Genomic DNA, 20,636 nt, shown 5'->3' on the forward strand with positions numbered 1-20,636 from the left:
ATTATTTATCTGTTCTTCTATTGGAAATCGGTGTAATAATTCAGGTGTTCTGGAATATTTGGTTTCACAGTGTAAGTGGAACCTTAAACCGTGTGATATATATATTTTTTTGTAAATTTATATTTGTAAAACAATTAATTTAATACTTTTAAATTATTTTATTCATGTTTTTTTTATTGGAAACATTAATTTCAATTTCAACAAACAATTCAGCAACATTTTCAGCACTGTGACTTGTACAACCACACATCAGACAGCTCGCATCAGAGAACATGGAGAATGTTTAATTGTTTTGCTCATGAAAAAGGGAAAGTTAACACATCATCTTCACACTAGCCTATGTTACAAAAAATATAATGTCCACACAGATACAATAAAACAGGTTTATTTCATTTGTTACGGGCAGTTTATAAACTGATAAAATACACTATCTCAAAAGCAAAAAGGATAATAACAACAAAAGGAAATAGCTAAATGTATTCGACTATTTGAAGTTTGCTTATCCTTAAATTACACGTGAATGACTGCATTCAGTCAGGGGCAATTGCACAAACGTGCAAATAATAATAATAAACTGTTCCGAAACAATAAATATTTGTAGTTTAGCCATAAACTCGCGCTGAAATTATTTCCCTTTTTTTGAGATAATCCATTGAGTAACAATGTGCGTGAACTAATATTATCAGTTTCACGCGCATATGTCCGGGAAACTCATGAATATTCATGCAGCTCCGCCCACTGAAACCGAAAATCTCAGAAACTAAAATTCTGGTAACACCGGAATTTGTATTCTCTCCCAACCCCAGCCCACCACCTTCTTCTTGGAAAAAAACGTCTGGAACGGCACTCAAAGTCGGATATTCGATGTGTGCGTAAACTGGGGGTAGACCTACATCGATCAAACCCGACCTCAGCGAGACTCGTCATTGGACGTCACTTTCAAGATGTTGGCAAGTCCTGCTTCCAATGAGCATAAACGTAAAAAACAAACTTTAAAGTTAGACATAAATAATATGCCTTCGTTTTTGTTTTCACAGCGATTTTATGTTGTTTTATTCTGTTTTGCTAGCCTGACAAGCCAGACCCACATCAAGATGTTTGGTCTGGAAACTCACCATTGACGGGGCTCAATCCGAGGGGCGGGATAAACGGTTGTCTTTCAAACTCCCTCTGCACGTGATAGGATAGCGCTACCACCAACCAGAGCAACGAAGGTGAAACAGAGCTTGTTGATTGATTAAACATTCGCCCTATCCGGTCGGCAAAACTCCGAACACATCTTCCCTGTTTAAGAATGACTTCAGTGCCATTCTTTGTTCTTTTCTCAGAGAAAAGCTTAACTCCAAGTCTTCCAGAGTCGCGGTCTGAGCTGATTCGAAAGACCGCCGCCGTTCGCCAGTTTCTGTGTTTACTAGAAGCACGCAAACGCAACTCAGCCGTCGTCATTATGGCCCCGCCCGCCGACTCTATACACGATGTGATTGGCCCAAGAGTTAGGGGATTACAGCTCAGAAAGGTATTGAGAGTTGCTCGACGACACTCGTGGGCAGATTAGATTTGCTGCCGCTAGGGTGCGTCTAGATTTCTAGGCTACTGTTTTGCCATATTTGACACAAAACACGATATGCTCTCGTTGTGTATTTTGGCGACATCATGTGGTCAATGTGAGCGTGACACCTCTGATAGCCTGGAACACAATGAGGTCTGAAGGGGGACATCTAATTTGCGATATTCCCACATCCAACCTCGCCTGGTACACAGAATCAGACCACCCTAAAATGAACAACACACACTGTGGTGGTTATGCCCTGCTAACAAGTTATACAGGCTTTGAGTGTCAGTATCACGCACAAAATAAAAACTGGTTTAATAAGAGTGGATACGTTTTACATACGTTAGTTCACTCAAACTCCACTCCAAGTTTTTCATTTCTAGCTCTTGCACACTGGTCTAACCATAGGGTGCGTCTCAATCAGCTCCCTAGTTCAGTAGTCAGGGCACTGATTAGGGAGTCAGCCCACTGACTTATGTCCTGATCAATGCCCTGACTAGTGGACTAGAGAGCTGATTGAGACGTACCCATAGACTATAAAAGAGTCTAACCCACATTGCCAAATTTAAATAAGACCATAGTACACGTACACACACACACACACACACACACACACACACACACACACACACACACACACACACACACACACACACACACACACACACACACACACACACACACACACACACACACACAGGGTGAATTCAGGGTAATTGCAACACTTTTTGACATTGAGATGGCTCTTTCAACCAACCTGAATTCACCCCTACTACATGGTCAAAATACAATGCTAAAAATTAAGATATAATTTTAAAATAATAATTTATGTTTTTGTAGTTACTTTATTTCTGTTGGAGAAATGGGACAGTACTACTGTGGATGTTGCATGTGTTTCTTGTCTGAAGAGGAGAGGAAAGCCATCGCCATAAATAAAGAAATCAAACACATCATTGCAGAGCAGAGGAAAAGAGAACGGAAAGAAATCAAGTTACTTTTATTAGGTGAGAGGATCCTGTCAGTCTTTTATTTAAATTGTATTCAATTTATAAACACTTTGATTCATTTTAAGTCTTGGTGAAAAATTATTTGAAGATATTTTTTGGGTTTGTTACACCATTTCTTAAGGGACTTTTCTGAAATGTGATCAAGTAAGTGCTGATTAGACCTGTGACTCTCAACTAACTTCACTTTTCTGGTCCTAAGGTGATTTTAGTGGATGTTTGACTTAAGTTCTCCTCATGATATTTTTTTGTTTGTTTGTTTGTAAAATGGTTTGCTTGAAAAGTGTGCTTCTGCTGTCTTTCTTAATGGAATTTTCTAATGCAATGCCATTCATACACAATTGTTGACATACACATACCCAAACATAATTGCTATTTTGCTGACCAGTATTAAATAACTCTAAATAGTGTAGATATGGTCTATGCAAGTTATAAGGTCATTAATTACACTGTACTTTAAATGTTCTGAAACTGTATTTATTTATAAAAAAAATGTTAGTTGAAAAATAAAAAAAAATAAAAAAAATAATATATATATATATATATATATATATATATATATATATATATATATATATATATATATATATATATATATATATATACAGCGATCAGGCATAACATTATGACCACATTTTATTAGTTCCCCTTTTGCTGCTAAATCATCCCTGACTCATCGAGGCATGGACTCAACTAGACTTCTGAAGGTGTGCTGTGGCATCTGGCACCGAGATGTTAGCAGCAGATCCTTTAAGTCCTGTAAGTTGCGAGGTGGTACCTCTATGGATTGGACTTGTTTTTTCAGCACATCCCACAGATGCTCAATTGGATTGAGATATGGGGAATTTGTAGGCCAACTCAAAATCTCAAACTCGTTGTGGTGCTCCTCAAACCATTCCTGAACCATTTTTTTCTTTGTGGCAGGGCACATTATCCTGCTGAAAGAGGCCACGGTCACCAGGAAATACAATTTCCATGAAAGGGTGTACATGGTCTGCAACAATGCTTAGGTAGGTGGTACGTGTCAAATTAACAATCACATGATGGCAGGACCCAAGTTTTCCCAGCAGAACATTGCCCAAAGCATCACACTACCTCCACCGGCTTACCTTCTTCCCATAGTGCATCCAGGTGCCATGTGTTCCCCAGGTAAGCAATCCACCCGGCCATTCACGTGATGTAAAAGCATGTGATTAATCAGACCAGGCCACCTTCTTCCATTGCTCTGTGGTTCAGTTCTGATGCTCACATACCCACTGTTGGTGCTTTCAGCGGTGGACAGATTGGTCTGCAGCTATGCTATGCAACACCATATTCAACAAACTGTGATGCACTGTGTATTCTGACACCTTTCTATCAGAACCAACATTAACTTCTTGAGCAATTTGAGCTACAGTAACTTGTCTGTTTGATCAGACCACACGGGCCAGCCTTCGCTCCACACGTGCATCAATGAGCCTTGGCCACCCATACCATGACCCTGTTCACCACTGTTCCTTCCTTGGACTACTTTTGATAGATACGGACCACTGGAGACTGGGAACACCCCACAAGAGCTGCAGTTTTGGAGATGCTCTGACCCAGTCATCATGTTATCACAATTTAGCCCTTGTCTTACTCGCTCAAATCCTTGCTTGCCCATTTTTCCTGCTTCTAACTCATAAGCTTTGAGGACAAAATGTTCACTTGTTGCCTAATATATCCCATCCACTAACAGGTGCCGTGATAAAGAGATAATCAGTGTTATTAGGGTCATAATGTTATGCCTGATCGGTGTATATACTACTTCACTTTCGATCAAATAAAAAATTTTCCTTAATCTTTGTTAATCTTTGTTAAGTAGGAACACTATTTTAAGTTGATACAATTTAAGGAAGAAATATCAAAACACACCCAGTGTGTTTAAGACATTAAATTAATAATAAATCAAATTATACATGACAGTTCACTTACCACCATGCATAATGGCAATTGACTATTTAAGAGCAGTGTAAAGTTATGTAAACCATTATTAGTAAACAAAATTATTTTTCCATTTTTCAGTTGTTTCTTTACTTTCATTTAGGCACGGGAGAAAGCGGAAAGACAACGTTTATGAAGCAGATGAAGATTATTCATGGAAAGGGCTTCTCAGATGACGAGAGGCATAACTACGCTAAACTGGTTTTTCAGAATATTCTCCAAGCTATGAGTGCAATAACAGAAGCCATGAACACGCTTAAGATTCCCTACTCAAACCCACAGAACGAGGTGATTACAAAGACCATGTATGTTTCTATAGAGCCCGGAGATTCAGGGCCATTTTACATCAACAATCTTGTGGGTAAAAAAATAAAAATTATATATATATATATATATATATATATATATATATACAGTGCCTTTGCGAAAGTATTCGGCCCCCTTGAACTTAACGACCTTTTGCCACATTTCAGGCTTCAAACATAATGATATAAAACTGTAATTTTTTTGTGAAGAATTAACAACAAGTGGGACACAATCATGAAGTGGAACGAAATTTATTGGATATTTTAAACTTTTTTAACAAATCAAAAACTGAAAAATTGGGCGTCCAAAATTATTCGTCCCCTTTACTTTCAGTGCAGCAAACTCTCTCCAGAAGTTCAGTGAGGATCTCTGAATGATCCAATGTTGACCTAAATGACTAATGATGATAAATAGAATCCACCTGTGTGTAATCAAGTCTCCGTATAAATGCACCTGCACTGTGATAGTCTCAGAGGTCCGTTTAAAGTGCAGAGAGCACCATGGAGAACAAGGAACACACCAGGCAGGTCCGAGATACTGTTGTGGAGAAGTTTAAAGCCGGATTTGGATACAAAAAGATTTCCCAAGCTTTAAACGCCCCAAGGAGCACTGTGCAAGCGATAATATTGAAATGAAATGAGTATCAGACCACTGCAAATCTATCAAGACCTGGCCGTCCCTCTAGACTTTCAGCTCATACAAGGAGAAGACTGATCAGAGATGCAGCCAAGAGGCCCATGATCACTCTGGATGAACTGCAGAGAATTTTAACTTTCTTGAAGATATCCATGAAAAGTGTTGTTTAAAGTTTGCCACAAGCCACCTGGGAGCCATGTGGAAGAAGGTGCTCTGGTCACATGAAACCAAAATTGAACTTTTTGGCAACAATGTAAAACGTTATGTTTGGCGTAAAAGCAACACAGCTCGTCACCATGACCACACCATCCCCACTGTCAAACATGGTGGTGGCAGCATCATGGTTTGGGCCTGCTTATCTTCAGCAGGGACAGGGAAGATGGTTAAAATTGATGGGAAGATGGATGGAGCCAAATACAGGACCATTCTGGAAGAAAAGCTGATGGAGTCTACAAAAGAACTGAGACTGGGACGGAGATTTGTCTTCCAACAAGACAATGATCCAAAACATAAAGCAAAATCTACAGTGGAATGGTTCAAAAATAACCATATCCAGGTGTTAGAACGGCCAAGTCAAAGTCCAGACCTGAATCCAATCGAGAATCTGTGGAAAGAACTGAAAACTGCTGTTCACAAACGCTCTCCATCCAACCTCACTGAGCTCGAGCTGTTCTGCAAGGAGGAATGGGCAAAAATTTCAGTCTCTCGATGTGCAAAACTGATAGAGACATACCCCAAGCGAATTACAGCTGTAATCGCAACAAAAGGTGGCGCTACAAAGTATTAATTAAAGGGGCCGAATAATTTTGCACGCCCAATTTTTCATTTTTTTATTTGTTAAAAAAGTTTTGAAATATCCAATAAATTTCGTTCCACTTCATGATTGTGTCCCACTTGTTGTTGATTCTTCACAAAAAAATTACAGTTTCATATCTTTATGTTTGAAGCCTGAAATGTGGCAAAAGGTCGCAAAGTTCAAGGGGCCGAATACTTTCGCAAGGCACTGTATATATGTGCCCTTATTATGCTTTTTTGGATGCTACCTTTCTAATATAGCTGATTGTGAAAGTTAAACGTCTGCAAAGTTTCCAAGATCAAGTATTTGGACCTGTCCCAAATGGAATATTTTACGGTCTTGTGGACTCGTGTGCTCGTAAGAAAACCAAGTGTTCAGTGCCATTTGGGACAGGTCCATTGTCTCCCAAAAGAAAGAACCAATTCTGAACTGCCTGAAATGAGTCATCAGAAATTCCAGTCTTACTTCTTGCACTAATCTATCTGTGTAGGTTTGTAATTGCATAATGCGGTACGGTGGCCCAGTAGGGCACAACACAAGGAAAATTAAAAAAATCGAATACAACTTAACTACACCACTGAAAGTCAACACACCAAAACAATTTACAACACAATGGAATCGCCACAACACAACAAAAACAAGCCATAACACAATGAAAACAAGTCACAACACAACAGAATCGCCACAAAACAACAAACAAGCCAAAAAATGGATACAAACCAATATATAATGGAAAAACCAAAGCACAATGGAAACAAGCCACAACATAATGGAAACAAGCCACAAAAAATGGAAACAAACCAAAATATAATACAAATGTCACATCGCAATGAAAGCAAGCCACCAAAAAATGGATAAGCCATAACACAATGGAAAAGCCACGGAAAGAAGCCACAACACAAAGGAAAAGCCACAACAAATGGAATCGCCACAACACAACAGAAATGCTCCCACTCTTCTCAGCCAGGGGGTGCCGAGAAACAGGGATGTGAAATTAATTCCACAGTGATACAGTAAAAACTGTTCAAAACTAGGGTTTACATAGTCCATTGCCACTAGTATACACCTTGCATGTTTCACTTCTATCAGCACAAACTAAGCAGGACTTTCTGCTTAATACTGTTCAGCGCTTAATTAAAAAAGACAGTGGTGCATTATTAAAGAGGAGCTTAATGTGTCAATAAGTAGCAAATGAATAAGTATTTTAATGCAGCCTCAATACAAGTGTGTGTGTGTGTGTGTGTGTGTGTGTGTGTGTGTGTGTGTGTGTGTGTGTGTGTGTGTGTGTGTGTGTGTGTGTGTGTGTGTGTGTGTGAGCCTGTTTATGTGGTTTATAAGGACACAAATTTGTATAACTACATGGGTATTACACTGGTATTACACTATAAATGTGGTTTATGAGGACATATCAAATGTCCTCATAATTCAAATGGCCTTAAAAACACACTAAATGATGTTTTTTTGAGAAAGTAAAAATGCAGAATGTTTCCTGTGATGGGTAGGTTTAGGGGCAGGGGCAGTGTAAGGGGATAGAAAATACGGTTTGTACGGTATAAAAACCATTACGCCTATGGAGAGTCCCTGTAAACCACATAGACCAACATGTGTGTGTGTGTGTGTGTGTGTGTGTGTGTATATATTTCTGCCGTGTTGTTAACTTATGTTTGCTGTTTACATTTTGCTGTGTTGTGCAAAACTGGGCCACCGTAATACAGTCTTCACTGGCTGCCCATGAACAACGTCTCCTTTGACCCGCCCTCAAACAGTGAAGTTTTAACAAATCCATTTGCATGCACTTCCAAAGGATGAGGACGATTGTTACTATTGTTACTGTTCGTATCACTGTGTGTGAAGTGCTAAGAAAAGCTTCCAGAACTGACATTTAGATATGGTAATTGGTAGACCAATCACAACAGACTGGGCCATCTGACCAATCAGAGCAGAGTAGACTGATCTCAACAGACTGAGCCATCTGACCAAAAGGCAATACGTAGGCGCTCAGAAAGGAGGGGATTAGAGAGGCTGAATCCTTTATCAAACCGTTTCAGACACTGTGTGAAAAGAGGTGATGCTGCAGTGTATATTATGAAAAAAATGTAGGCTAAGTGTTTTTTGATGTAGGAGATGTCTAAAACAAAATTAGGAACCTTTAAAATAGCATAATAGGGACACTTTAATAAAGATTGGATGTTGTACCTTAATGTATTTGCAGTCTCATGAGTTCTGTGATATCTGTAGATTTATGCAAAGAGGTTCCAGGATCAGGACATACATCAGATAACGCAACTGCAAAGAAGTTACGTAGAGGCTATTCGTCACCTATGGGAAGACCAAGGCTTTAAGATCTGCTACGGACGGCGCAGAGAGTATCAGCTACTAGACTCCACTAAGTAGTAAGTGTGTTCAAGACAATTCCTGTCTTTTACTGACTTCCTGAATGTTTGTCTATTTCCTCTAATTCCCTGATGCCACTGACAAATCATGAATTAAATGCAAATAATTACGCAAAAAACACATTCAAAACCAATTCCACGCCACATGGTATCATTTTAAATAAAAGTGACTGAATGATGTGTTTCTTAAAGCTTTATTGGTAACTTGGATCGCATCACAGCCGAAGGCTACATCCCTACAAATCAAGATGTTCTTCAAGTCCGATTCCCCACTTCCGGCATCTTAGACCATTGCTTTACATTGGAGAAGATGACTCTCAGGTACGACAATGAACAAGCAGGCCTCTTAAAATAATAAGTTATGCTGGCATAGAAATGTCATGACGTTCTTTCTTCTGTGGAACACAAAAGAAGATATATTTTGAAGTAGGGGTGAGCAATATGACCAAAATCACATCATGATTCATTTTATTTCACAATAATGGCAATGTATCAGTTTCCACTTACAAAAAACAAGTATACTTATTAATTTTATTAAAACTACTTAAAGTTTAAATATATGCATGTATACTTTATGTAGTAAGTATACTTCTAACAATGTACTAATAGTATACTTGTACGTGTACTATTTCAATACTAAGTATTAAATAATTGGCCCACTTTTAGTGTATAAATGCTGGGTTAAAAACAACTAAAGTTGGGTTAGAAATGGACAAACCCAGAATTGTGTTGTTTGAACCCAGTAAATGGACCCATTCAAACAACCCAATTTCTGGGTTTGTCCATTTTTTACCCAACTTAAGTTGTTTTTAACCCAGCATTTTTTAGAGTGTAGTATTTTACAAGTATACTTGTAAGTTAACATACTTATAGTTTACTATTTATATATTATTTTTGCTCTTATACTACCATGTTTCTATTAAGATATTGTAATGATGTAGCCTAGAAATCTAGACGCACCCTAGCGGCAGCAAATTTAATCTGCCCGCAAGTGTCGTCTAGCAACTCTCAATACCCATCTGAGCTGTATTCCCCTCACTCTGGATGGGCCAATCACATCGTGTATAGAGTCGGTGGGCGGGGCCATAATGCCGACGGCCGAGTTGCGTTTGTGTACTTCTAGTAAACACAGAAACTGGCAAACGGCGGCGGTCTTTCGAATCAGCTTTGACCGCGACTCTGGAAGACTTGGAGTTAAGCTTTTCTCTGAGAAAAGAACGGCACTGAAGTCATTCTTAAAAAGGGAAGATATGTTCTGAGTTTTGCTGACCGGATACGGTGAATGTTTAATCAGTCAGCGAGCTCTGCTTCACCTTCGTTGCTCTGGTTGGTTATAGCGCTATCCTATCGCGTGCAGAGGGAGTTTGAAAGACAACCGTTTATCCCGCCCCTCGGATTGAGCCCTGTCTATGGTGAGTTTCCAGACCAAACAACTTGATGTGGGTCTGGCTTGTCAAGCTAGTAATGATGAGTCCACAGGTTGAGGATCCATTTGCAGCTTTATTTAACAGGCAATAACGTCAACAAACAGGCAGAGGTCAATCACAAACAACAGGAATCAACACACTGTAAAAAATTATTTCGAAAAAAAGTTACCTGGTTGCCTTAAAATTTTGATTTCATTGAAATTAAAATTGAGTTAAGACAAAGAACATTTTTTGATTCGACAACCTTTATTAAAATATTATTAAAATATTTTGTAAGCATATTGGGTAATTGTGTGTGTTTTATTTCTGATGACGCAGTGAAACATGCCAAATTGTGCCTTTTCATGATTTATTCGTTTTTTTATGTGGTTCAGATACAAAAATATTTTGAGTTTCTATTTATTAAACAAATTTCCTTCATAGTATCAACTCAAATTTTTAATTTCACTAAACTCAAAATTAAGGCAACCAGGTTACTTACTTTTTTAAGTTAAACCAACAAAAACTGACTTTTTTTTTTTTTTACAGTGCAGGGAAAAGCAGAGGTGTAGTCACTGGACAGGCAGGGGGTTGAGGCAGGCAGCAAACCAAGTCAACGGAATCTAGTAGAACAAAGCACAGGTCAATAGGCAGGCAGCAAGGGATCAAAAACAGAAACTCCAGAGTCATACACAGGAGAACCCAGAAACAGGACACACGCTCAGAGTTGTCAGCAGTAGCCAAACAAAATTTCGCAGTGAATGGCAGAGTGAACCTGGTTTATATAGACTGAGGTGATGAGGCTAATGGCACACAGGTGTAAAAAATGATGGCTGGTGAGTCAGGGCAAAGGATTGTGGGTAATGAAGTCCGGAGTGAGGATTAATATTCAGGTGAGGGGGCCCTCTGGTGGCGATTGGAGGGAGCCACAGAGGCTTGATTTATGACTGATATACAGGTCCTTCTAAAAAAATTAGCATATTGCGATAAAGTTCATTATTTTCCATAATGTAATGATAAAAATTAAACTTTCATATATTTTAGATTCATTGCACACTAACTGAAATATTTCAGGTCTTTTATTGTTTTAATACTGATGATTTTGGCATACAGCTCATGAAAACCCCAAATTCCTGTCTCAAAAAATTAGCATATCATGAAAAGGTTCTCTAAACGAGCTATTAACCTAATCATCTGAATCAACTAATTAACTCTAAACACCTGCAAAAGATTCCTGAGGCTTTTAAAAACTCCCAGCCTGGTTTCATTACTCAAAACCGCAATCATGGTTAAGACTGCCGACCTGACTGCTGTCCAGAAGGCCATCATTGACACCCTCAAGAAAGAGGGTAAGATACAGAAAGAAATTTCTGAACGAATAGGCTGTTCCCAGAGTGCTGTATCAAGGCACCTCAGTGGGAAGTCTGTGGGAAGGAAAAAGTGTGGCAAAAAATGCTACACAACGAGAAGAGGTGACCGGACCCTGAGGAAGATTGTGGAGAAGGACCGATTCCAGACCTTGGGGGACCTGCGGAAGCAGTGGACTGAGTCTGGAGTAGAAACATCCAGAGCCACCATGCACAGGCGTGTGCAGGAAATGGGCTACAGGTGCCGCATTCCCCAGGTCAAGCCACTTCTGGCTACAGAGAAGCAGCACTGGACTGTTGCTCAGTGGTCCAAAGTACTTTTTTCGGATGAAAGCAAATTTTGCATGTCATTCGGAAATCAAGGTGCCAGAGACTGGAGGAAGCCTGGGGAGAAGGAAATGCCAAAATGCCTGAAGTCCAGTGTCAAGTACCCACAGTCAGTGATGGTCTGGGGTGCCATGTCAGCTGCTGGTGTTGGTCCACTGTGTTTTATCAAGGGCAGGGTCAATGCAGCTAGCTATCAGGAGATTTTGGAGCACTTCATGCTTCCATCTGCTGAAAAGCTTTATGGAGATGAAGATTTTGTTTTTCAGCACAACCTGGCACCTGCTCACAGTGCCAAAACCACTGGTAAATGGTTTACTGACCATGGTATTACTGTGCTCAATTGGCCTGCCAACTCTCCTGACCTGAACCCCATAGAGAATCTGTGGGATATTGTGAAGAGAAAGTTGAGAGACGCAAGACCCAACACTCTGGATGAGCTTAAGGCCGCTATCGAATCATCCTGGGCCTCCATAACACCTCAGCAGTGCCACAGGCTGATCGCCTCCATGCCACGCCGCATTGAAGCAGTCATTTCTGCAAAAGGATTCCCGACCAAGTATTGAGTGCATTACTGAACATAATTATTTGAAGGTTGACTTTTTTTGTATTAAAAACACTTTTCTTTTATTGGTCGGATGAAATATGCTAAAAAATTTAGATGCCAAAATCATCAGTATTAAAACAATAAAAGACCTGAAATATTTCAGTTGGTGTGCAATGAATCTAAAATATATGAAAGTTTAATTTTTATCATTACATTATGGAAAATAATGAACTTTCACATATGCAAATTTTTTGAGAAGGACCTGTATATAATTATGATAATTACCGGTAGTTACATTTATATAACGCTTTTCTAGGCACCCAAAGCGCTTTACATATAGAAGGGGGGAATCTCCTCAACCACCACCAATGTGCAGCACCCACCTGGATGATGCGACGGCAGCCATATTGTGCCAGAATGCTCACCACATACCAGCTGATTGGTGGAGAGGAGTGAGTGATGAAGCCAATCAGGATGGGGGGATGATTAGGAGGCCATGATGGACAGGGGGCCAAAGGGCAAATTTGGCCAGGATGCCGGGGTTACACCCCTACCGGGGTTACCACGCCGCATTGAAGCAGTCATTTCTGCAAAAGGATTCCCGACCAAGTATTGAGTGCATAACTGAACATAATTATTTGAAGGTTGACTTTTTTTGTATTAAAAACACTTTTCTTTTATTGGTCGGATGAAATATGCAAAAAAATGTAGATGCCAAAATCATCAGTATTAAAACAATAAAAGACCTGAAATATTTCAGTTGGTGTGCAATGAATCTAAAATATATGAAAGTTTAATTTTTATCATTACATTATGGAAAATAATGAACTTTATCACAATATGCACATTTTTTGAGAAGGACCTGTACATAGGGTTTTACAGGTGGAGGCCACTGAATTCCCCCAGGAGCTCAGTGATGCACTGGTCCAGATCAAGGGGGAAATACCCCAGGACACCATCCGTTGTCTCATTGTCGTTGACGATGTCAGGCATGCATACAAGCATGTGGGTGTCATACAAACTACTGAGTACCATTTTGAGTTGCTGCAATGACATTTCAGCAAAATTAACCAGCCTGCTGCATGTTTTTATCACTTTGATTTTCAGGGTGTCTTTGAATTCAGTCCTCTGTAGGTTGATCATTTTAATTTCCATCAAACAATGTGGCATCCTTTCGTTATAACACATTACCTAGTCCATATTAATATAGATATCCAGCATGATATTTTTCCCCATTGAGATCTGATTTGTTTTCAAAGTGTCACTTTAATTTTTTTAAGCAGTGTATTTCAAATATTTATTTATTTTAATTTTGATTATTATAATTTACAACTAAGGAAAATCCCATATTCAGTATCTCAGACAGTAGAATATTACTGAATACCAAAACAAAGAAAGTTTTTTTTTTAAATCTTGCCCAACTGAAAAGTATAAACATGAAAATTAGGAGCATGTACAGCACTCAATACTTAGTTAGGGCTCTTTTTCCCTGAATTACTGCAGCAATGCGGTGCGGCATGGAGTCGATCAGTCTATCAGGTGTTTCTAGAGCCCAGGTTGCTCTGATAGTGGCCTTCAGCAATTATGCATTGTTGGGTCTGGCATATCGCATCTTTCTCTTCACAATAACCCATAGATTTTCTATGAGGTTAAGGTCAGGCGGGTTTGCTGGCCAATTAAGAACAGGGATACTATGGTCCTTAAACCTGGCACTGGTTGCTTTGGCACTGTGTGCGGGTGCCAAGTCCTGTTGGAAAAGGAAATCTGCGTCTCCATAAAGTTGGTCAGCAGCAGGAAGCAAGAAGTGCTCTAAAACTTCCTGCTCTACGGCTGCGTTGACCTCAGAAACCACAGTGGATCAACACTAGCAGATGACATGGCACCCCAAACCATCAATGACCGTGGAAACTTTACACTGGACCTCAAGCAACGTGGATTGTGTGCCTCTCCTCTCTTACTCCAGTCTCTGGGACTCTGATTTCTAAAGGAAATGCTAATTTTACTTTCATCAATGAACATAACTTTGGACAACTCAGCAGTCCTTTTTGTCTTTAGCCCAGGCCAGACACTTATGACATTGTCTGTTGTTGAAGAGTGGCTTGACACAAGGAATGCGACAGCTGAAACCCTGGTCTTGCATACATCTGTGCGTAAAACTGCGAGTTTCTTGGAAGCACTGACTCCAGCTGCAGTTCACTCTTTGTGAATCTCCCACATATTTTCGAAGTGGTTTTGTTTCACAATCTTCTCCAGGATGCGGTTATTCCTGTTGCTTGTACACTTTTTTGCTACCACATCTATTCCATCCCTTCGCCTCGCTATTAATGTGCTTGGACAAAGAGCTATGTGAACAGCCAAACTATTTTGCAATGATCTTTTTTGTCTTGACCTCCTTGTGCAAGGTGTCAATGGTCGTCTTTTGGACAACTGCCAAGTCAGCAGTCTTCCAAATGATTGTGTAACCTACAGAGCTAGACTGAGAGACAATTTCAAGGCCTTTGCAGGTGTTTGGAGTTAGCTAGCTGAATAGAGTGTGGCACTAAGTCTCTTCAATATTGAACCTTTTCACAATATTCTAATTTTCTAAGAGACTGAATGTGGGATTTTCCTTAGCTGTCAGTTATAATCATCAAAATAAATAAAAAAAATAAACATTTGAAATACATCAGTCTGTGTGTAAAGTTGAGTAAAGTGTAAAATTTCACTTTTTGAATGGAATTAGTGAAATCAACTTTTTGGTGATATTCTAATTATATGACCAGCACCTGTAAGTTTTATTTTTTTATGTTTAATCATTTTGCTTCCACATTACTTGAAAGGCAAGATCTATCATGTTTTTTTTAATTATATCATCGTGGTAAGATGGTAAGTGGATATTGTCAGATCTTGTCCTTGCTGTGGTTGTTCTGTGGTTTTGTTTCTATATTTTCTGAAATGCAGCTTTTATTTAAGATTTTATCTAATTAAAATGTACTGCTTGCAAATAGATCCAGCTCTTTTTTTTCATTTTTGGCAACGCAGTGCCAACAGTTGACATGCATTGTATGTGGTTTGTTGTGTTTACATAACTTAAAAGGAACCTCAGGCAAATTATTTAAATATGCAGACAGAACAGATGTTTGAGGAAATCAAGGTCAGACGCTATGATTCAGAAGAAATGTGACAGGAAAAAGGGACAGATTTTAGGGATTAAACTTGATATCTGGTCTGTATGTCTTTTCAGGATTGTAGATGTTGGTGGTCAGAGAGGACAGAGAAAGAAGTGGATCCATTGCTTTGAGAATGTGACTTCGCTCATATTTCTAGCCTCCCTCAGCGAATACGACCAACTTCTGGAGGAGAATAACAAGGATGTATGCTTCCTAATATCTCTCCTGTCCTTCCTGTGTAATATTGATAAATCTGTTCATCTTTGTACTCTTTCTCTCTTTGGCTACAGAACCGTATGGAAGAGAGCTTATCACTGTTCTACACGACCATCCACTCAACGTGGTTTGCTAATTCCTCCGTCATCCTGTTCCTGAACAAAATGGACATCCTGGCCGAGAAGATTCAGTTCTCAGATCTAAAAACATACATTCCTGGATTTCAAGGTAGTTTGATGAACATTCAATTAAAGTGAAAGGCAGCATTATCTGTGTGACCTCTTGTTTTGTCATACCTGATTCACTCTTTCTTTTCTTTCTTCTGTGTATTGATACCATCTTCAGGTAAACGTCGGGACGTTCAAGATGCCATGGTGTTTATCAAAAGTTTATATATACAGAAAGCGGTTTCCTATGAGACAAGGAACTCCAAACAAGTCTACTCTCACTTCACCTGCGCCACGGACACCAAAAACATCCGTAAAGTCTTCACCGATGTAAAGGACACTGTCCTTGTCAAGGCTTTAGAGGACTTTGGATTTTTCTAATGAGCCCAAAACGCACTTTCAGTTTGCATGAGCCAAATTAATGTTTTATAATTATTTATAACAGAGCGTTCTTAGACAAAATGTAATTAAGAGTTAGTTTTCTATTGGCCTGTATGTATGCTTGGTCTGTTACAGAAAATATATAAACAATACAATAAACTCCAATATCATACACTAGAGTTGTGGGGTTGGGGTAAATTAAGCACGATATGCTTTGATGTCGCAATTGTGTTGCATTGTGGTCTATGGATCTATGTGTTTCTATGGCAACAATATCAACACCTAAATTAATCTGCAGATGACAGGTGGTACAAGTTGAAATCTTGGAATTATGATAATTACGACATGGCATAAACGCACCTTGTATGAGTAGACTTGCTCCCTCGGTCAAAATCAAGAGCTCTATGATCAGTAGTGGAGCAGAGGAATGTCCAGGGTGGACCGGACATCTTATTCAACTTCCGAATGCAAATGAAGATCTTTTTGATGAAATCTGAGAGCTTTCTGTCCATCGATAGACAGCTACGCAATTGTCATGATTCACCAGTGAGAGTGCCCCTGATTACCACCAGAGGGCACTTAACCCTGGACTGTCATTCAATCAAAGACTTCCATTATCCATAATCCTTTGCCCGGACTCATCAGCACTCATTGTTTACACCTGTGTCTCATTTACCTCATTACCTCAACCTATATAAACCATGTTCACCTTGTCATTTACTGTAAAGTCTTGTTAAAGGGTTAGTTCACCCAAAAATGAAAATGATGTCATTAATGACTAATCCTCATGTTGATCCACACCCTTAAGACCTCCGTTCATCTTTGGAACACAGTTTAAGATATTTTATATTTAGTCAGAGAGCTTTCTGTCCCTCCATTGAAAATGTAAGGTATATTGTCCATGTCCAGAAGGATCAGAAAAGTAAAATATCATCAAAGTAGTCCATGTGACATCAGTGGGTTAGTTATATTTTTTTTGAAGCATCGAAAATACATTTTGGTCAAAAATAACAAAACTATGTATTCGGCATTGTCTTCTCTTCCGGGTCTGTTGTCAAACCACGTTCCCAACTCCGCAGTGACGCTGCTGTTTGAGCTTTAGCAAGAACCAATGAAGTTCATTATCGTGTGTTCGAAAGCATGTTTGAGCTTCAGCAAGAGGTTTGTTCTCACACATCAAGCAGGTTTGGTTTAGTTTCTGTTTGTGTTTGGTGATCAACGGTTATATGTGAATAAAAGCCTAAATGCAATCTATTCATCATATAAAGAAATCAAGTCTCTTAAAAAATTGGAATTAACCACTCAATTCATATGGATTATTTTTACGATCTCTTTATGAACTTTTGAAGTGTCAAAGTGGTAGTTGCGTAGCTGTCAACGGAGGGACAGAAAGGTCTCAGATTTCATCAAAAAGATCTTCATTTCTGTCCTGAAGATAAACAAAGGTCTTACAATAGAAACAATTAAATTTTTGGGTGAACTATCCCTTTAAGACAGTGACTTACATAATTTATTTAACACAATTATTTTCCCCATTCATATTTCTATAATCAAAATGTTATATTTAAAACATTATTTTGTTAATAACTATTTCATTTGATTTCATTAAGTCTTGGTGACGTTAGAACACTTCTCAGCCATTGAAAATCAAGAAACCAAATAACGCAGACTGTAGTAACAGTGTGACACTGGACCAGTCAAAAGTGTTAAATTAAATACAATGTCAGGGATTTCCAGGAACTCTACACATACACATTATCACACTATCCTCTATTCTTCAGGGCAATAAGAACACAGTGTCTTTTTGTAACTAAAAAGCCACAACATCTCATGACCATTTAAATCTATAACGCAAAAATAGAGGATATGTACATTTTCCACTGAAAATAGGTCATAAAAAAAACCAATGAAAAAGTCATACATATTCTTATACACTCGTATACATGTTTTGATTCAATGACATTTGAAGCAGTACAACAAACCCAACAAATTTTAATTGTTTTAGTATCAAAGTTAAATCATTTGATACACCCGAATCTGCATCTTTATTGCATTGAATTTGTAGTGAATACCAATTTCACATCTACAGCTTTTAAAACAGATGGTGCAAATATACTTCACAAATAACAAGCTATCCAAAACATATCCTTCTCATCCAGGAAGTGAAATCAGTTTTTATTATAATTAAATTTATATTATATTATATTATATTATATTATATTTTATTTTATTATATTATATTATATTATATTATATTATATTATATTTTATTATATTATATTATATTATATTATATTATATTATATTATATTATATTATATTATATTATATTATATTATATTATATTATATTATATTATATTTTTGGTAACAGTTTAGGTAAGGTAAGTTTAAGAGTAGGGATAGTTCACCCCAAAATTTAAATTAGCCCATGATTTACTCACTCTCAAGGCATCCTGTATATGACATTCTTCTTTCAGACAAATACAATCAGAGTTATATTAAAAATGTCCTTGCTCTTCCAAGCTTTATATTGGCAGTGAAAAAAAAGAGCTCTGGCTCCACCCTCCTATGTATTTCCGCTTAATTTTAATTCCCTTTTATCGCGGGAACTCGAGCTGCAACGAAACGCTAGGGGAACGCCTCTGCGTGATGCGTCATGAAGCATTAATGAAATCAGTTCAATAGCGAGGAAATACGTCATAGGCGGGTGACGTCATCGACCAGGAAGCTATAAAGCATACCCAGACCAAACAGTCATTAGCTTCTGTGCCTTCACAAGCGCTCTATGTGAATATTGTATGTCCATTTATTGTGTGTGTTTGTCTGAAAAAAAAAAGAAAGATATTATGGCGAGCGGTCAATTCGGGTCGCAGATGGATCTAGTGGCAGGGTTAGAGACGGGTGATCCCCTATCTCTGCCCTTACTCGCTGGATCTCATGCCTCAGTTCGCGAGTTGGAAGCACGCTCTGCGGTTTCTTCCGCTCGCGCTGATGCACAGGCGCAGCAGCACTCCAGTTCCGAGGAACTGGATGTTGTGAGCCTCGATGATGATGATCTCCCCATGCTGCCGCTACACACACACGCTACACACACTCATGAGGAGCTATTGGAGGTTGTGACTCGCGCCATGTCCAGATTAAGTCGACTGGCCGGCCGAGCGTCAAGAAACTCGTCAACAGAGTAGATTAGACGAGCGATTTTTGCCATCATATTCACAGCCTCCAAAGCGGGGCTTGCCGTTCTTCGTTTTCGACGCAGCTCAAGTTCCCTCGATAAAGGGAACGTCTCAGGTTATGTATGTAGCATGGTTCCCTGAGAGGGAACGAGACGCTGCGTTGGTATGCCATACTCCCGGCATGCCTGTGATCGACTTGTTCGGCTTTCTTCAGAAGCTAATGACTGTTTGGTCCGGGTATGCTTTATAGCTTCCTGGTCGATGACGTCACCCGCCTATGACGTATCTCCTCGCTATTGGAATGATTTCACCAGTGCTTCATGACGCATCACGCAGAGGCGTTCCCCTAGCGTTTCGACGCAGCGTCTCGTTCCCTCTCAGGGAACCATGGTTACATACGTAACCTGAGACGTTTTCCTTCAGTACTTCGTCTGGGACTGGTGTATTCTTAGGTATTCTCCGAACAAATTTTTACCGGTCCAATCAGCGAACCGATAACGTTGATGTGGTGCACTAGTTTGAGTTGTAGTTCAGTAATGGCGGCGGCGAAAGATGCAAATGAAACCATTCATTCCGTTGGGGCACCGCTGCCGAATATCCAGTTATAGTAAATGTCGAAGCAAGAACAATCTTTGCTGGGGATTGTTGGTGGCCCTCCTCCCCAACAGGGTGAATTTAGGAAAAGTTTGATTTTCCAGCTCCCTCTGTTAGTGATGAAGGAGTTGCTGAAGCCTTATTTGGACAGTAATTTTTCCTCGTGGGGTCGGAAGGTATTTCCATCATTTACAGGGGCTAGTCAGTGATTTTATTGCCGTCCGTTTCCCACCACCCGCGTAAAAATGCTCGGCCAAATGACCTACTGCTTTTGACAAACACAGAGGTCGTGTGGTGATGTAATAGCTTTCCGAATCCACATCTGAGTTATCAAGAATATATCACTTCAAAATTCACTGTTTATAGTCGTTTTTTGACCACTGCAGAGCACCGTACGGTTGAGCTTTGCTGTTATTTGGATGCATTTTTAAACTTATTTCTTTAAAATGCTATCAAATATTTACAAGAGCAAAATATTTCATCAGCACTCAAACAAATTAAAATGAAAGCATGGTAACATTTGCGCTGTTATTTATAGCAGCATTTATTATCATACCAAGCATGACATTTTGTTTACAGCATACAATCATGTTATGGACCACATGAGTGGTGCGTTCCCGATCACAAAACTCTCCCCTCCACCGTGGCGTGAATAAAT

At 39.1% G+C, this 20,636-nt stretch overlaps 1 protein-coding gene across 5 annotated transcripts in view; it reads left to right on the top strand.

Annotated features, from left to right (window-relative positions):
* Positions 1-16,886, top strand: part of LOC137040417 (guanine nucleotide-binding protein subunit alpha-14-like) — a 168,715-nt gene extending 151,829 nt beyond the window's left edge. For 2 of the 5 annotated variants that reach the window (XM_067416009.1, XM_067416007.1), the window contains exons 2-8: positions 2,393-2,556; positions 4,622-4,806; positions 8,495-8,649; positions 8,842-8,970; positions 15,517-15,646; positions 15,733-15,886; positions 16,004-16,886. In XM_067416009.1, the coding sequence (XP_067272110.1) occupies positions 2,415-2,556; positions 4,622-4,806; positions 8,495-8,649; positions 8,842-8,970; positions 15,517-15,646; positions 15,733-15,886; positions 16,004-16,206 (1,098 nt within the window). In that variant the 5' untranslated portion in view covers positions 2,393-2,414 and the 3' untranslated portion in view covers positions 16,207-16,886. Of the gene's footprint in view, positions 1-1,319; positions 1,517-2,392; positions 2,557-3,480; positions 3,567-4,599; positions 4,807-8,494; positions 8,650-8,841; positions 8,971-15,516; positions 15,647-15,732; positions 15,887-16,003 lie in introns of those variants that run through there. The other 3 variants (XM_067416008.1, XM_067416011.1, XM_067416010.1) reach the window with 3 other exon arrangements.
* Positions 16,887-20,636: the final 3,750 nt, after the last annotated feature.

This window comes from Pseudorasbora parva, chromosome 14 (genome assembly GCF_024679245.1).
Source record: "Pseudorasbora parva isolate DD20220531a chromosome 14, ASM2467924v1, whole genome shotgun sequence".
NCBI classification, from domain to species: domain Eukaryota; kingdom Metazoa; phylum Chordata; class Actinopteri; order Cypriniformes; family Gobionidae; genus Pseudorasbora; species Pseudorasbora parva.